We start from the raw sequence: 15,796 nt of genomic DNA, 5'->3' as shown, positions 1-15,796 counted from the left end.
GCAAAGATGATGGGTTCTATCAAGAATTCCCTATTTTTACCTGCTTGCAGTCAGGAGGAGTGAAGTGACCTATCATTTTTTTCTCCTGGCCTTTTCAGGTTTTTCTCCTTATCCTTCCCCTTTCCTCCCCCCTCCTTTCACTTGACACCTGTCGCTACCTTTGGTGGATGAGATAAGCAGAGAACTCTGTCACTGTAAGACAAGAGGAGCAGACAATGCCCGTGAGAAGAGAGACGGAGCAAGAAGAATCAAACCTCTACTGGGCAGGCAGGCGTGGGAGAGCTTCTTTGCAGGTTGCTTTGTGGAGCGCTGTAGGTGGGATTTTATCACTGTAGCAAGCATAGTTGGGAGTGGGCTTATCTCTTTTTTGGAGTCACCATGCTGCAGCAAATTTTGCGCGATATGTACATTGACCCAGAGCTCCTGGCAGAGCTGAATGAAGAGCAAAAGCAGATCTTGTTTTACAAAATGAGAGAAGAGCAGCTGAGGCGCTGGAAGGAGAGGGAAGAGAAAGCACGAATGGAGGAGGCTATGCTGAGAGAGACAGCGAGGCGCAAACAAAGTAAGCTTTGTGATCTCCTTCTGTACTTAATTCAGGAGCTAGGGGAGATGGGCATGCAACTGGCTGTGATGCAACATGCATCTGGAAGAGGGAAGGGTGCCAGCTGTCCCCAAAGGCAAAAGGGTTTGAGACAGCAAAAGCATTATGTTCCTGCTCCTTCTCTCTCCAGAACCAGGCTGTTTTTTTCTCTGGGGGAGTATTTAATGTGGGAATAAGGAAAACAGGTTTTTGAAGGGACTCTTTCAGACAGGAGTTGCTGTTCCTATTCTCTCAGTGGCAGCAGATGCACAAAGCCCAGTTCTCCCCTCCACCCCTAAAGCTTTTCTCTTCACCTGTCTTCCCCACTCATGCACCTCAGGCAAAAAACCAGTCCTGCTTATGCTGTTGAGGTTCCTTAAATTAGTACTAAACATTTCCAACTGGCTCGAGCAGAAGATGAATTTCAAGACACCTGGGTTTATTTCCTGATTCTGTCACTGCCTCTCTATGTGATCATGAAATTGGGTTTGTTGTGAAGGGCTGGTTGTAAGACATACATAAGAACAGCCATACAATGTGAGACTAAATGTCCAACTGTTGTAGTATATATGCTCCAAAAGAGGATGTCTAGGGAATGGGATAAGAGCAGGGCAAGCATGTAAAAACAAAGAGCGAGTTGGGTTTTCAGGCAACATGTAATAAATGTAATTATGGAACTCATTCCATAGGATGTTATGGATGCTAAATATTTGTGTGGGCTTAAAAAGCAAATAAGCAAAATCATGGAAGAAAGCATCAAAGAACTTCTCCCAATATCATCACCAAGCATCTGGTCTTGGGTCCTAGTGGCTTTGACTAAACAGAAATATTTATTTCCTTGCTTACTGTCACCTCTTAGTAAGTGATTTCCTTGGGCTGAAGTTGTTAGGCTGATGCAGGATAGGAAACAGTTTATCATGGCTATGTAGTTGCAATGATTCCTCACTCAACAAGGAAATGTCGCAGAGATATGTCAAACAGTCCTTTCCCTGTGAAGTACCAAAGATCTTATCCTATCTTTAAATCTACTCAAGCCTGAAAATTAAAACTGACTAATAACTTTGGGTAACTGATTTTGAGAAAGTGCCCTAACAGCTGTGTGATTCTGAAGTCAATACATAAAGTGTTGCTCATATTAAGGCACAACCACAGTAAGAGAGTTTACTTGGAGCACCTCAGTAAAGATGGATTACTGGACTCAACTGAGGATTGCCAGACTACTTCTAAAGTTTAGAGCCTGTGAGCCTTACAAGGTGCCAAGTATATTCCATTAGGTAATTAACGATTCAAGGACTATGATTAAACAAACATGTCTTTCAAAGCAAAACTAGGCTTCAAGACTCGCTTGAAGCAAGAGCCTTTGTGAAATGACTCTAGAGTAAGCTACAAGGGTAGCCTTGATATAAAGGGGAAAGTTTAGAACAGTCTGGTTAGCAGTAACAGGAGCTGCAACTGTCCCCTCACAGATGGCAATGCAGAAGCAGAAAACCTGATTCTGTTTAATTTCTATTTTCTTCATGGTAGTTTTTGCTGTGAATGGCTCTTTCCTAAGAAGGATGGTGTCAATATTGCTTCTCTCATGCAACGCAAAAACCTTGTTCATTTTGATTGATTTGTAGCTGAGAGAAAATTAAAAATGCAGTTCAGATCCACATACCAAAACAACATTACAGTGCTGAGATCTGTATTATGCTCATTCTTTGAGGAAGACAGATGCAGAAGAATCTAACTGCAAAAATATTTATGTGACAATTTGTCACAGTGTTGACATCTAAATTTCCATATATAAATTATACATTAAACCTGTTCAGCTTCCCAGTACAGGAGACCATTTCCTGGGTAATTAATTTTCTGATTTATAAAAAATAAGAAAAAGAGAAGAGCAGCAGGATAACCTATAGATTATATTTGCTCTGACATAAGTACTCCTACATACACAGGGAGTAAAACTACACAATGGCCAATTTCGATTTTACATTTTTCCCTTCTTAAATTGCTAATTTAAGGTACCCTTTAGGATTGACTTTTGTCCACTGCTAAAAACTTTCCACTTTCTTCAGAACTGTATTAAAGAATGGATCTTAAAGAGTTTTTTTCTTAGAACTATTGTAATTAAATTTGAAAGTTAGGCATTTGATTTCACTGCAAATATATTTTGACTTTCATGGTTTGACATGGGCCATTGTTACAAAAGATAACTTCCATCTTTTAGGCATGCTGGTCATTAACTGTATAGATACACGTGACTGATTTCTGTTATGCAGTTCTGTAATATAACAGTAAATGGTTTCACCTTGAAGCTAGTTCCATGTAAAAAAAAAAAAAAAATGTATTGTAAGTCAACCAGAAATGATGGGTGTAATGCAGGAAAATGTGCAAAATTCTGTAGTCTATATGATTCAAAGGGTCAAAGTAGATGATTGTAACAGCCCTTCCTTATCTTAAAATATATGATTTTTTTCCTAAAAGGAATTTGCATCAACATTTTTTGGAACTTGGTTGGAATTGTTTACAGTCTGTATTTTCCATTGGTGCATGAAGCAAGTTTATAACCATTCTCACACTTCTGCATAGCATAGAATATGGTGTATTTTTCTTCCTGTCCAAAATTATTGCCTATCAGGAAATCTGGAATAATCATAATTATATGTTCTTTATTCCTTTGAGTCTAAGGGTTTGGGGCAGTTTCATCTGCAACATTTTGGTTTTGACTCTCTACTTTGTGACACAGGTTTTATGTTGGTGTTATTTTGTTGAAGTCAAGAATTGCACTGACTTTATAGAAGTGTTACAAAGCAGAGAATTAAAGGTTTGATGCTTTGTAGCCTGACATGTAGGAGAAAATAGAAGTGAGGCTTTAATACCTAGTCCTAAGTGTACTGAGAGTCAGGATTAACCAAGCATAGATACCTGCTGGCTTAGTATATAATTTTTCCAGTTTACAGAATGTATATGGTGTGTGATTATGACGTAACATACAGGTAAACTGATTTTTTAGTAATTTAATCTCAATTAGTGCTATAGACCTATCTTTCATATCCTTCCATTTTCCTCATGTTTTGAATAGCTGCTTAATCAAATTCCATTTTTCAGTCTTCGCCCCATGACTTTGGGATGAGAGAGGGGGAGATGCCATAGAACCAGAGGGATTGGTGATAATGGGCATTCCTCCAATAAAAAAATGCTCCAAGGAGTGCTTGGGCCCATTCTGGGGTCATATACCCCGAACCAATACTGGCATAACTCTCCACCAATTCGAGAGTGCACCCGGTGCTGCTCGTGCCAACCCAGTGGCAAAGCAGAAGGGGTAGATTCTCACGTGTTGCAGTGAGCATGAGTCCAGCTGTGATTTCCTGCAGTGACTTGAGGATGAAGGCTCCAAAATCACATAAGTTCTTTTGAGAGTTTTCCATGAAACCAGTGCCCAAATCGTTCAGACTCTCAGTTGGGGTAAATCAGTGAAAACAACTGTGTGAGGCGAGGAGCAGTCACGCGTACTGGAGAGGCTTCTCAGCACTGTCCATCAGAGTGGAGCCTGCGTGGGCTGGAGAAGAGCTTTGAGCCGGAGAGGACTTGGCTACTGCAGACCGTCGGACTGCCCCTTGCAGGGTCCCTGTGTGCGTCTCACCAGGGTGAAGTACTCCCGTGTCATCTGTAGCTTGAGAAGCCTTCTGATCTAAACAAAGCAAGCTACGTTGAATGACTAACTTCCACGTGCAAGGTTTAGATGTGTTGTCTCATAGAAACCACAAGTGCGGAGTTGCGGGGGAGAGTGGCATTCATAGGTCAGATAGAAGGAGTGGCCTTGTTTTGGATTTGAAAATATCGGTAGGTTTAGGGAATGTCTCTCTGCGATACTTTTTTTAATTGTTTAGAAACTAACTTACAAAGACCTCAAATCTACAGTGATTTTATAGAAGTGCCACTGAACGCAGATTGTCTGTGAATGTCCTATTAAAAACAATGATATTTGCTTTTTAGAAAATAAAAACAAGCCCAAAACATGAAATACAAAGATTTAAGTGGGTGAGAATGTTTAGCCAGTCAAATAGTGTAACAGTCTATGTAATTAGTTTTATTTTTCATTAAAAAAAAAATCATATTAGCCTTTTTCAGTAGTTGCTAAAATGGGCTTGCTTTTACATTTGGATTGTTGGGTTTGTGTTTTGAGCAAAGGTCAAAATTGAAATTTGTCAGGTTTAGCACCACTCAGTGCTAAAAAAATTATTTCAGTTTGGGGAAAATGAAATGTTTCCAGATTATTCAACAATTTTAATTTCCTTCCCTTCTTAAAAACACAAATCAGTATCCAAAAGGGAACAATATATCAACAACATTTCTTCAGAATGAAAAGTTTCCTTTAGAAAATGTTGAATGAGCTCCTCTGGCATTTGTCATTTGTTCCTATCCTACATTTTTGGCTGAAAATGTTAGTAGCACTTGAGTGTTGTGTCCTCCCAAAACTGCAGTTTTTAGTGAATTTGTTCAAAGTTAAAAAGTATTTCCTAGCTTTAATTAAATCATGACTACTAACTTGTACTGAAGTGAATAGAGTTCTTAGAAGTTAGATTTCTATCTCCAGTTCATTTACAAATGACTCCTTGGGCAGGTCTTTCAGGGGCATATTTTCATTTTAATATACCAGGTTGCCTTTTCCTATTGTGCTAGAATCACTAAGGGAGGTCTCCAAACTTCATGATCCTTTTGGGATTTGCTCAGAGTTCACTGACAGACAGCTTTGCAATTTGCAAAGAAACATATTTATTTGATTAGGCAGGAGCCCTTTAACCAGTATGGCTGAGCTGGAACTAAGTGAAGGACCCTGCCAGTTTGGATTTTGACTCTTGCACAGCATCCAGAACTGTCAGAATACCCAAAATGAGATTTCAAAAACTATTGAGCATTAGGTAGCTGAAGCACAGTGTTGTGGGAGGGAAGACGATGTTGATCTGCTGCTACTTATCCTGACATTTATTCTTTGGGAACTGCAGCTCATGAAGTTCAGACAGGAACTCTTTGTAACAGTTGCACACTTATTCACCTGTCCTTAACAAGCGTAGCTGGGAGAAAATTAGGTAGGTTTATCACAGGATGGCTAGCAAGTAATTTCTTTAAATGACATTCATGTTAGAAAATCGTTAGAGAATAGATGAAGCTACTTGAAGGCTAACAAACATCTCAGCTATCACAAGTGGATAGTTGGAGGTTGCATCGCTGTTACATGGGAAAGCTAGTGTTTGTGTGTAAGGGTAGGTGAGTGTACCTGCAGTGACAGTGTTTTCACTTGTCTACATTTTTGAACACAAAAATGTATTTTCTATTTACACTAAAGCCTCTCCATTCCCTGGTAGCACTTACCTAAGGTTTTATCTCCTGCAGCGACATCTGCTCTTGCAATTGCTCACTGTCTCTTTCTCTGTATCATTGCAGATGGGTCAAAACAAAAACGTCATGCTTGAGTATTTCCAAAATTTCTGTCTGAATTTGGTCTTGAATTCTGCAGAGACCCATCTTTTGTTTCCAAATCAGATACATCTGAAAATGTAATGAAGAGAATATTAGGAAGTTTTTAATAATTTTTATTAGGGGACTGAGCCAACTATTTTGAAGTCATTGGAAAGTTTTAATGTAACATTCACAACCTATATAGCAGCTTGTGATACTATGCAGTTTTGTTAGGACTATAAATACCTTGGGGCCAGAACTCAGCTGCTCGGAGTTCATGTTTCGTGCAGCTGTGTACTGAGGTATGCTTAAACGGTAGCTTCTAAACTGCCTTTTCACTCCTCTGAACCTGGGGCTAGAAAGAGCCCCCCAACCACCATATGACCTAAATACATGCCAGATGGAACAAATCCAGGAGGACTTTTCTGCCTTCCTAGGATTAACCATAAGTCTGTGTTTTTTAGTGTCATACCATGCCCTGCAGCTGACTTCTCTTTTCCGCAGAAAAGCGAGAGTGGAATATTGCTGGCTACCTGGGCCTTACTTCACCCGAGGTTGCTCTCACACATGCGTGGTCTGCAGTGCTCCTGTTGCCTGCGGCACCGGGCATCGGCCGCTTCCTGAGGAGGCTCGGGGCCCCTCGAATGAAGGGGTTTCTGTGTTTCTTTGCTACGTTGTGTTGCTGAGCCTGTCTAAACACAGTAGCGTTAGGTAGGCTTTCTTCTGCATGCCAATGCTCTAGCTGGAAACCCTCTGGTAATGATACGAGGTTGTGATTATTTGCAAGTTCATGAATACTTGATATGGAAAGACAGCAGTACTGCAGCTGAGGACAGAATGGGATTTGCTCAAGCTAATTCAATATTTCTTGGCCAGTTTTGCTGGTTTTTCACATAAATGACCAAAACATTCAAAGACAGATGCACTGGGTTTTGCTAGCAGGATTTGGAAGATATGGGAAAACTCAGCATATTCAAGTAAGCAGTGGATTTAGCAAGGCACTGAAGATGGTTTGTTAACCTTCAACTTCCACTCCTGTGCTGTGGTGCTGGAGTATTTCCTTGCAGTGGTATAGTTCTCCCTGCCTTGGTGGTCCTGTGTGCCAGATAAAAGAAGCAAGCGCAAACCTGCCTTAGGGAGTCTGGTGCAGGAAGGGATCTATAGTTACCTGTATCATTCTGTGACAGAGAGCCCTTATCCTTTTCTTTTGAGTTTCCATCTATCCCTAAAGTGGCCATGCAGACTTGTTTTTGTTCTTTCTTCAACACTGGGAAAAAGCTGGATGCTTTGTGATACCGCTGTGTGAGAAACCAAGCCTCGTATATAGCTTTTACTCTTTGTGAAAGACTATTGGAATTGGGAATCAGAAACCATAGTGATATGTTCTTGGGTGGGGTGTTTTGGTTTTTTTTGTTTTTTTTGGATAAAGGGAAAAAGATTCGAACGGTACTGAGATGAATGAATTCACAACGTTGCACTTTGATCTGATACATACCTGCAGTCTTTTACAGTGAAAGGGAAATTAAAGTGGACAGACAAGAGACTACCTCCAGACTGTGGGTCATGGATTTAGTACAGTCTCTTTAAGAATAAATTCTGGATATTATCTCCCAGTTGAAAGTGGGAAAATTATAAAATTGATATTAATTGCAGTTTACCTTGGCCAGAGAGCCAAGAAAATATTTGGGGCATATTAGATGGAGACCAAATGAACGCTACTTTATTTTTGTGTTTCTGTTTTTTCCCTCTTTTGTTTGCAATCTGCAAACCTTGAAAAAGTACCATGTGATACTGCAAACGTACTTACCTTTGTGTGTTAGGTACAGTTATCTTTGCCATGTTTGTTAATTACCATAGTCTTACTTGAATAACTGTTTCCTCCCTTAATGTTTCTTCTCTTGCAGTCACTCTTTTATTTGATCCTGCAGGGGTATATTGCAGCATAATTATTTCCATGGTAACAGACTGTAATTCCATAAACATAAGATTGAATTCATTATATGATCAGGAAGCAGCTGAAGAGCTGTGAAGGCTGATTTTTTCAGCAATGCTGCGATCCCATAACATTTACTGATAATTAATGCAGCTGAATTTCTCCCTCTGCGAATGCTCCTTTAAATAAAAAGGCATGCAACACAGTGTTGAAATCACATGATGCATAAATGGAAATTTTGGGGGAGTGAAATGTTGGGGGACTGTTTGACACATTTAGAATTTTTCCCTATTGCAGTTTGTTTTAAGGATTGGTTTGAAGTTAGTGATTTTTTGGAATGTATTCTTGGAAGAGGTGGGTTTATGGTCCTCTGACTATTAGCAGGGGCAGACCACAGAATTAATTATAGTGAATCTTCAGTTTATTGTGGGATTATGCTACTTTCCACAAGCATATCATCATCACCTAATTATTCTATATAAATTTTAATGGAGTTACAGAAGTTAATGTTATGAAAAGTGCATTCTGCCCTTTTAATGGTTTCAGAAATGTTCACAGAAACATTTCCTAGGTTTTGCTCCTTATAAAGAAGTGAAATTGTGTATGTTTATAGTTTAACAAAAGATATTAAATAAAATGTATATGCAGACTTGTACTGGGTAAGTCCAAGCAGCTGAGAGCAACCTAAAGCTCACAACATCCTCATTTCTGTCCTAATCAATGTGCTTCCAGTGCATGTCCTGCAGCTAGTGAAACTCTGAATGGAACCTCTTCTATCCTGCAGACTATCAAAATCCAAGCTTCAACTTGAAAGAAGACACAAAAATCATTCGTTTGGAAAGTCAAAGATAAAATCTCATGCAAGACACATTGTTTAGACCAAAGTATACCAGATATGCAAACTCCAAAAGAACAAAAAAGTCCCCCAGAAGCTACGGCTTATCTCTGGATGACAAAGGATGATCAGCTTGTTGTCGTGATAGTGAATGCTGATACAGCCTATTTCAAATGCAGAATAAATTTCAGGAGCCTTCTAGTGCAGAGAAAAAAAAAGAAGAGGAATATTTTCTAAAGAAAGGGTCAAAGGATATTTGTAAGACTATGGAGCTTTCCAGCTAGTAAGGAAGGAGAGTCAACTGCTGTTGCAGAAGTCTGTAGCCTCGAAGTGAGACAACTGTGTTGGGAAGCCCAAACCTCAGGGTAACAAGATTATTCATGGAATTAGCAGACTTTTTTGAGAAAGTTTAAGCACACTGAATGCCATTCCATGTTTCTGAGACTATAAATCAGTGATCTTTTAATTTTCTCAATTAACACTTGAAATAACCTCTATTATTCCCTGTGATACAAAGGCAGTGGGGGTTATCAGCGCTCACTGATGTTTTGGCTGGACTAAGCAGGCAAACTGTGGCTAAGTAACAGCACAGCTGGGAGGCTTGACACCAAATCCGGCCTCTAATGGTGCTTGGAGTAGTTCCCTTGCAAACGCTGGAGATGGATAACAAATGGGAATTGTCAGGGATGCTCTGGCTGTTAAAGCAGTGACGAATGAGCCTGGAGGAAGGAAGCTGACTCCAGCAATATTCCATTTGCTGCTGTTACTGTTATTTTTAAACCACTTTTAATTAGGAACATGTGTGAAAATGAAGCCAGATAAAACTCTCATAAAAAGAAAACTGTGGTTCTCCTCCTCTGTCCTGATCAGCAGAGGCACTGACAGGCCTAGATTTTTTTTTTGTGCAATTCCATTCCATTGTATAATTTCCATTCCTAGTCACAGTGTGGAAATTTGAGCTGATTAAGGTTGAGGCCTGACTTAGCTTAGGCATTGAATACAGGCAGGATTCCCCCTTCCCATGCACCTTCAGATGGTGGTCTTCTTTCTTCTGAGGCGGCTGGTGGGCGCTCATATTTTCTGGCAGTGTTCAGCTGCGGCAGTGAGGATACGCTGTCTACACGAGGGCTTTCCTCAGGGTAGCTCAAAGGCAAAGAGCAGCCTGTGGTGCCCTACAGCACAACTAAGGGTTGTACTCCAGGTCGGTGTGTGTTTGTGCGTGTGTATGAGACTGGCAGGACCACTGGTAGAGATTAATTCTTACGGGTGGGAGCCTTGATTTCACTATTGCTCTATACAGCCTTGTTTTATATTTTCATTGCTGTTACAGAATTGCCCGTATAAATACAAATAAGTAGAAAACATGATTTGGTATTGGTATTATTTTTGATTGCATGTGTCTTTGTATGTGCAATTTTGCATTACTGTTACTTCAAGCTGTAGATGCCCAAGAAAATTTTTACTGTGATCCCTTTGTGCTGTGAATTTTGGATGCTTCATTTTGTATTTGTCTGGTACCAGGAGAAGTATCCAATTTACTGACCTCAAAGCAGTATAGATATGGTAGGATTTGGGGGAACTTGGTGAAAGATACTTGTTCATAGAGGTGAAGAGAATTGAATCTGGCAGAAATAATGTTGCCTTCTTGTGATGCTGCAGAGTTGTTTTAGATAAATAACTGGTAGAATACTACAGCTGAAAATCATTGGTCTGTAGAGATAGAAAAGATGTGGTAAATTCTTTAGTATATTTTCCTGCTAAAAAGAGGTTTGTTTCTAGAACACATTTATTTCAGTTTGTCCATCCAGACTAATTTTGGTGTCCGCTACTTTCTAGTAGCAATTACTCGTAGCCTGCCACAGTCTATCCAGGAAAAGAAAAGTAGTTTTGTGGTCAAGGCACTAGATTGGGATTCAGAAGATTTGATTTTATTTCCTGACTCTGTATTAGGTTTTGTGAATAGGCTCAGAAGCCTGCTTCTGAAAAAGAAAAATGAGGTTCCCTTGCCTCTGTTTCACCTAGATTTCAAGTTTGTTTAGTCAGGACCTGTCTCTTCTTTGAGACTTAGTTGAATTTTTCTAATTCAAAATTGTTTTATTTAGAAATAAGACTTTAACAAAATATCTGATTTTGCAGAAAAATGTAGTGCCTGAGAGGCATCTTAAAACATAAACTATTATAATCACCACTCACAGGTAATTATTTTATGCTTGAAAAGCAGACAACATGAGCATATGAATAGAACAATATTAAGAAAATGATTTTTCTGTACCCTCAGCTCAGTTCTTGCAATTGGTTCTACACTTTGAAAACGCGAGTCCAGTAACGTTAGCCTAAAAGACCTGACGCTGACCACTGTGAACTTGATTTCTGCAGGCTGTAAGTAGTTTTGTGGCAGGAATTCCATTTTCAGTGTCAGATTCTCTCTCTGGGTTATTTCTTTTCCTGTCCACTCATCAATTTTTGGATATTATTCTTTGCTAAGAAACTACCCAGTTTTTTGATCACATTGTACAGTAAAGCCCATCTCCAGCTTTATGGGGAGTCTTAATGATGTAGGTTTAGGGGAAATTTTGCATGGGAGCCTTGAAATAAAACAGAAATGGTGGTTGGATGTGGAAAAGCATTTCTCTTGTTCTAAAGAAAGAAAATGAATAAGGGCATATGTGCTCAGGTTGAACTGGTTTAAAATTGGACATGTGGAGAGTCTGCATGTTTAATGATGAGGCTTCACATTGCCAGATTGTTTGACAGTGCTATTATCTTTCAACTTGAATTATGGATATTTATATAGTAGTGTACTATACTGTAGTGCACAGTAGTTAGTGCTGAACCAACAATGTACTATACTAGTATTTTCAAAAAAATTTATATATCTAGTGTCTATGGGTTTAGAAGAGAGATCCATTGTTTTTTAAAAAAGGAGAACAATTTCTCCTGATGTGTTGTCTAAAAATGAACTATTTGTTCACAAATAGTTCACAAATACAGGCTGGGTAGTAATAGATAAGTTGGGTTTCTGAGAAACATATTCATAACCCTTTGGTACAGAAGACCTGGGGGGGGGGGGAGATGAAAGTTGTATGCTCACTTGAAAAGGGTGTTTTTCATTGTCTGGTAAGTTCACAGATGAGCAGAAGTGGTGAACGTATCTCAGAACAATAGAAATAATTTGTATCTTCAAATTATGATACAAATAAATTAACATGAGGCATGTTGTTCACAATTATTTCTTTAATTATTAATTATTTAAAGAATTAAATAAGAGAGTGACTAGGATATGCAGATTCCTCCCAGGAATGGGCTCTCAGTCCACCTTTAAAACAATAGTTGCCTTTGCTCAGGTGAGGACAGGCATCCTTGGGAAATAATCCTGTACTTCTCTAGAGACTTTACCATGAAGTGCAATGGGTGAAAACCTTGGCAGCATATAGCACTGAGGCCGGTCAGTTCTTGGCAGGCTGTCTTCAAATGCCATATCTGAAAAACAGCGTGAATGTTGTGCTAAGGCAGGAACACAGAAACATACAGAAAAGAGCAATAAAATGCATTCAGATATATATCCCAAGCCATAATCTGATAGTCTGTGAAAGTCAGAGTAAATGCTTTTGAGAGTTATTAAAGAAAAACATAATTAGCTTAAACTTTCTCCCCTTGAAGTCAGTACCATTAGGTCAGCACTGGGAATTCTTAAAAATCATATTTTCAAATATGATGTAGAATATTCTCTTTCACTGGGAAATCTGATATGTTTGTTGCCTTCAGTTCATATTGCCAACACTTGTGAGTGTGGGTTGGCACTGGCCACCCCTGCTGTCAACAGCCCTGCTCTGGTCCCTTCTGTTGTTTCCTCTTTTCAGTCTGGAATGTCAAAAATGCCTTATTGATTGTACATCAGGAAACTTGATCTGGTTAAATGGATATTGTCCTATTCCAGAACAACGGATAGTTGAAGATGAGAGTAGCTGAGCTGATGGTAGCAGAGGAAGATACAAAGAGCCTGGAAGCAAAGACTAGCCATTCAAATAGGAACAGGTTTCTTTTAACTCTTAGAGCAACATCCAGCTACGGAGAAAACTACCTAGGAATCTCTCAATGTCTTCAAATGAGACATGATGCCTTTTAGGAAGATAAATTGCGGCCATGCACAATTTATGGGCCTCAATATTAGGGTAAGAGGGTGAAATCCAATGGTTTGTGAAATACAGGGAGTTAGATGACCAGCTGATCCTTTGTGGCCTTTAAAATGTGTTCTATAAAATAAATTCATCGTCTATCTTGTCAATAGTCTTTGTGGTGGAATCTCTTTTTGTGAAGAACAGTTTTAACAAATAAGCAAAAAAAACGTTAAAAATGAAGGCAAAATGGGTATTTATACTGATTCTTCCTTATGATTCTCTAAAATGCATAAAAGTATCTGTGAGTTATATATATAAAAGCAGAAGGAAAAGACCAAACCACACGAAAGGTTAAGTAGAGTATATGACTATTTAAATGTGTTCACATAGGATCTAATCTAGTGCCCTTTGTAGTCAGCAAGAATCCTTTAGTTGTGCCTTGGAAATGAAGGGCTCATAGCTCACCAAACATAGGCTATTTTGTAAAGAGCACACAAGCTTTTTGGTGTTTTGAAAATCACTCTGTCAACACAGTAACCATAGATTTTTTTTTTTGCATGGTTTCTTTCATGAAAACTGATTCGGAAACTTTATCTGTATCAGTTGCCTACTTGGACAGAAAAGCTTCCGCAGGGTGAGTGGTTTGCTCTGAATACAGAGGCTTTCTGAAACCCCTTCTTCACAGAACAGGAGCAGGGATTTCCTGCATTATTTGGTGGTGGTTAACGTGAAGTCTCTGTGCTTGATACACTACATTCTCTGTGCTGAGGCATTGCTGGTCCCATAATGTTGCTGTCTCTTGTCTTTCCATCTCTTTTCCCTCCTTATTGCTGAATCAAGCAGGAAAAATGCACTTACAATAACGAAAAAAGGTTGTAATACCTGAACTCCAGGTAATGCTTGTCAGAACGAATAATTCCTTCATGTATTCTTGTGGGGCAATGACTCTCTGAAGACTGTAGGATCTACAGCTTACAAACCTTTTTTCCACTGCCAGCATGGTGGATTGGTCAAATCTGAAGACTTCATCCTAGCTCTTAGTCCTGTTTTACTCTGAATTTTAAATTACAGGCAAAATGCTTCTAATATTGCAAATCTCCAGCCAGTTCATCTGTACTTCTGTGAGAATTTGATCTAGTACCTAAGGCTTGTTGTTTTGGTGTTTGTTGCAGGTAATGGCAAACATGTGCAGTGGCTACATGGGAAGGATGGTGAGGTCTGGGTCTGGGTTATGGGAGAAGCCCCAGGTGACAAGCCGTATGAACAGATATCTGAGGAGCTAATAGCAGAGCGAGCCAGGCAACAAGCACAGAAGGAGGCAGAAGAACTATGGTGAGGATTTAAGAATCTGAATTCAGGGTCCACTTGGCATAATGGGAGACATGACCTTGTAGAAAGGTGGCAGGTAATGGTGGGTAAACTGGTAAGTATATTTTGTGAACATTTGCTTTCACTTGTTTTGGACATTTTTCAGCACATGAAAAATCAGAAAGCCTCTTTCACAAAAAAAAGTGATGCAAACACTCTTCTTTTGGGGAGTTTTACTAAACTGTTGACCAGTTTGTAAATAAATAAAAATGAAGCAATCTGGGTTTTAGCTGACTAAATTAGCAATACTTGTTCTGTCACATATCTATACCCACAATGGGGATCTTCTACATAAAATCCTTTTTGCAATTGGTTTTGTTTGCATGTTGTTTGTATTAATTCTTATCCCAGCAGTTCAGAAGCTGATTACAAAAACTGCTGTGCTGGTGTTTCGAGCAGGGCCTCTTACAGCTCTGGGAGAGATTCAGAAGCGTTTTGGTGCTTGATATTGTTGAGAAGTAGGCCACCTGCCTGCTGCACTGCCTTTTGTAGTACAGCACTGAAAAGTGGCAGTTTAAGTGACAGTTTATTCTGTATTATTCCTTTTCCTATCAGGTGCTGCTTGCTTTTAGTGTTTACATATTTAAGCTGGGATTAAACACTTCAGCCTGTGTTCTGTGTTCCTCTTATGTCAGGGTTAATAAACAATCTACTGTTAGAATTTAGCAGATGTTTTCACTGATATTTGAAACACAATAGATTCCTGTTCATGCTTTGCCAGGTGGACAGAAAAATCTGTTTTCAGGCCGGGAAGTAAAAATATAGGGTATGGCTCAAAGACATCCCAGAAGTACTTCTCTGATTTTTGCTCAGTCATTAGTGCTATTTTAATTAGTCATTTTCCAAAAATTGAAAATGTTTGCTTTCTGGATAGTTTCGTCAAACCTGATTTGTGTAGTTCACTTGTTAAATACGTTTTAATTCTTTCATTGTATATTTCCATGAAGTTATGTTATTAGTTGCAATCAGTACTTGTGCACTGACTAAAGATTAATTCTCTTTTTTAAAAGAATATCAATTTCTACAATTATATTTATTTTCAAATCCTTTTCTGAAGGAGGCAAAAGGAGGCAGAAATTACAAAAAAATTCCGGGATGCTATGGCTCAAGAAAAAGCCAGAATAGTGGCAGAAAAATGGAAAGTAGAAATAGAAGATCGGAAAGCAGCCAAATTGGTGGAGGAAAAAATTCAGGAGGAACTGAAGGTATGTGCAGAATCATACTTAGGTTTTTCAATAGTGTTTTTGTATGGATTCTAAGTTCTTGTAACCTGCAGTGTACATTTATTAATAAGCATTAAAAAACAGTGTTGTAAATTTTTTTTATCCTGGAATATACAAATAGCTACATTGTGTTCACCAGTACAGCTGGGTGAATGATGTGAAAAAATCACATATCTCATTCAAAAGTGTCAGGACTATCAAATTGGTTATTCAACTAACACATTAACAGAATTGTTCAGTCAGCTGTACTGAATGAATCATACTGGGGAAAAATGTACAATTGTGAAATGTGTC

At 39.0% G+C, this 15,796-nt stretch overlaps 1 protein-coding gene across 1 annotated transcript in view; it reads left to right on the top strand.

Annotated features, from left to right (window-relative positions):
• The first annotated feature begins 378 nt into the window (after window positions 1–378).
• The window catches only part of SH2D4B (SH2 domain containing 4B), a 69,045-nt gene continuing 53,627 nt past the window's right edge, over window positions 379–15,796 (top strand). Inside the window, exons 1-3 of the mRNA XM_013953421.1 lie at window positions 379–562; window positions 14,084–14,243; window positions 15,337–15,484. Coding sequence (XP_013808875.1) covers window positions 379–562; window positions 14,084–14,243; window positions 15,337–15,484 — 492 coding nt within the window. The remainder of the gene's footprint in view (window positions 563–14,083; window positions 14,244–15,336; window positions 15,485–15,796) is intronic.

The sequence above is a fragment of the Apteryx mantelli genome, chromosome 7 (genome assembly GCF_036417845.1).
Source record: "Apteryx mantelli isolate bAptMan1 chromosome 7, bAptMan1.hap1, whole genome shotgun sequence".
NCBI lineage: Eukaryota > Metazoa > Chordata > Aves > Apterygiformes > Apterygidae > Apteryx > Apteryx mantelli.
The sequence above is the reverse complement of the archived record's forward strand: the minus strand, read 5'-3'. Positions and strand labels throughout refer to the sequence as shown.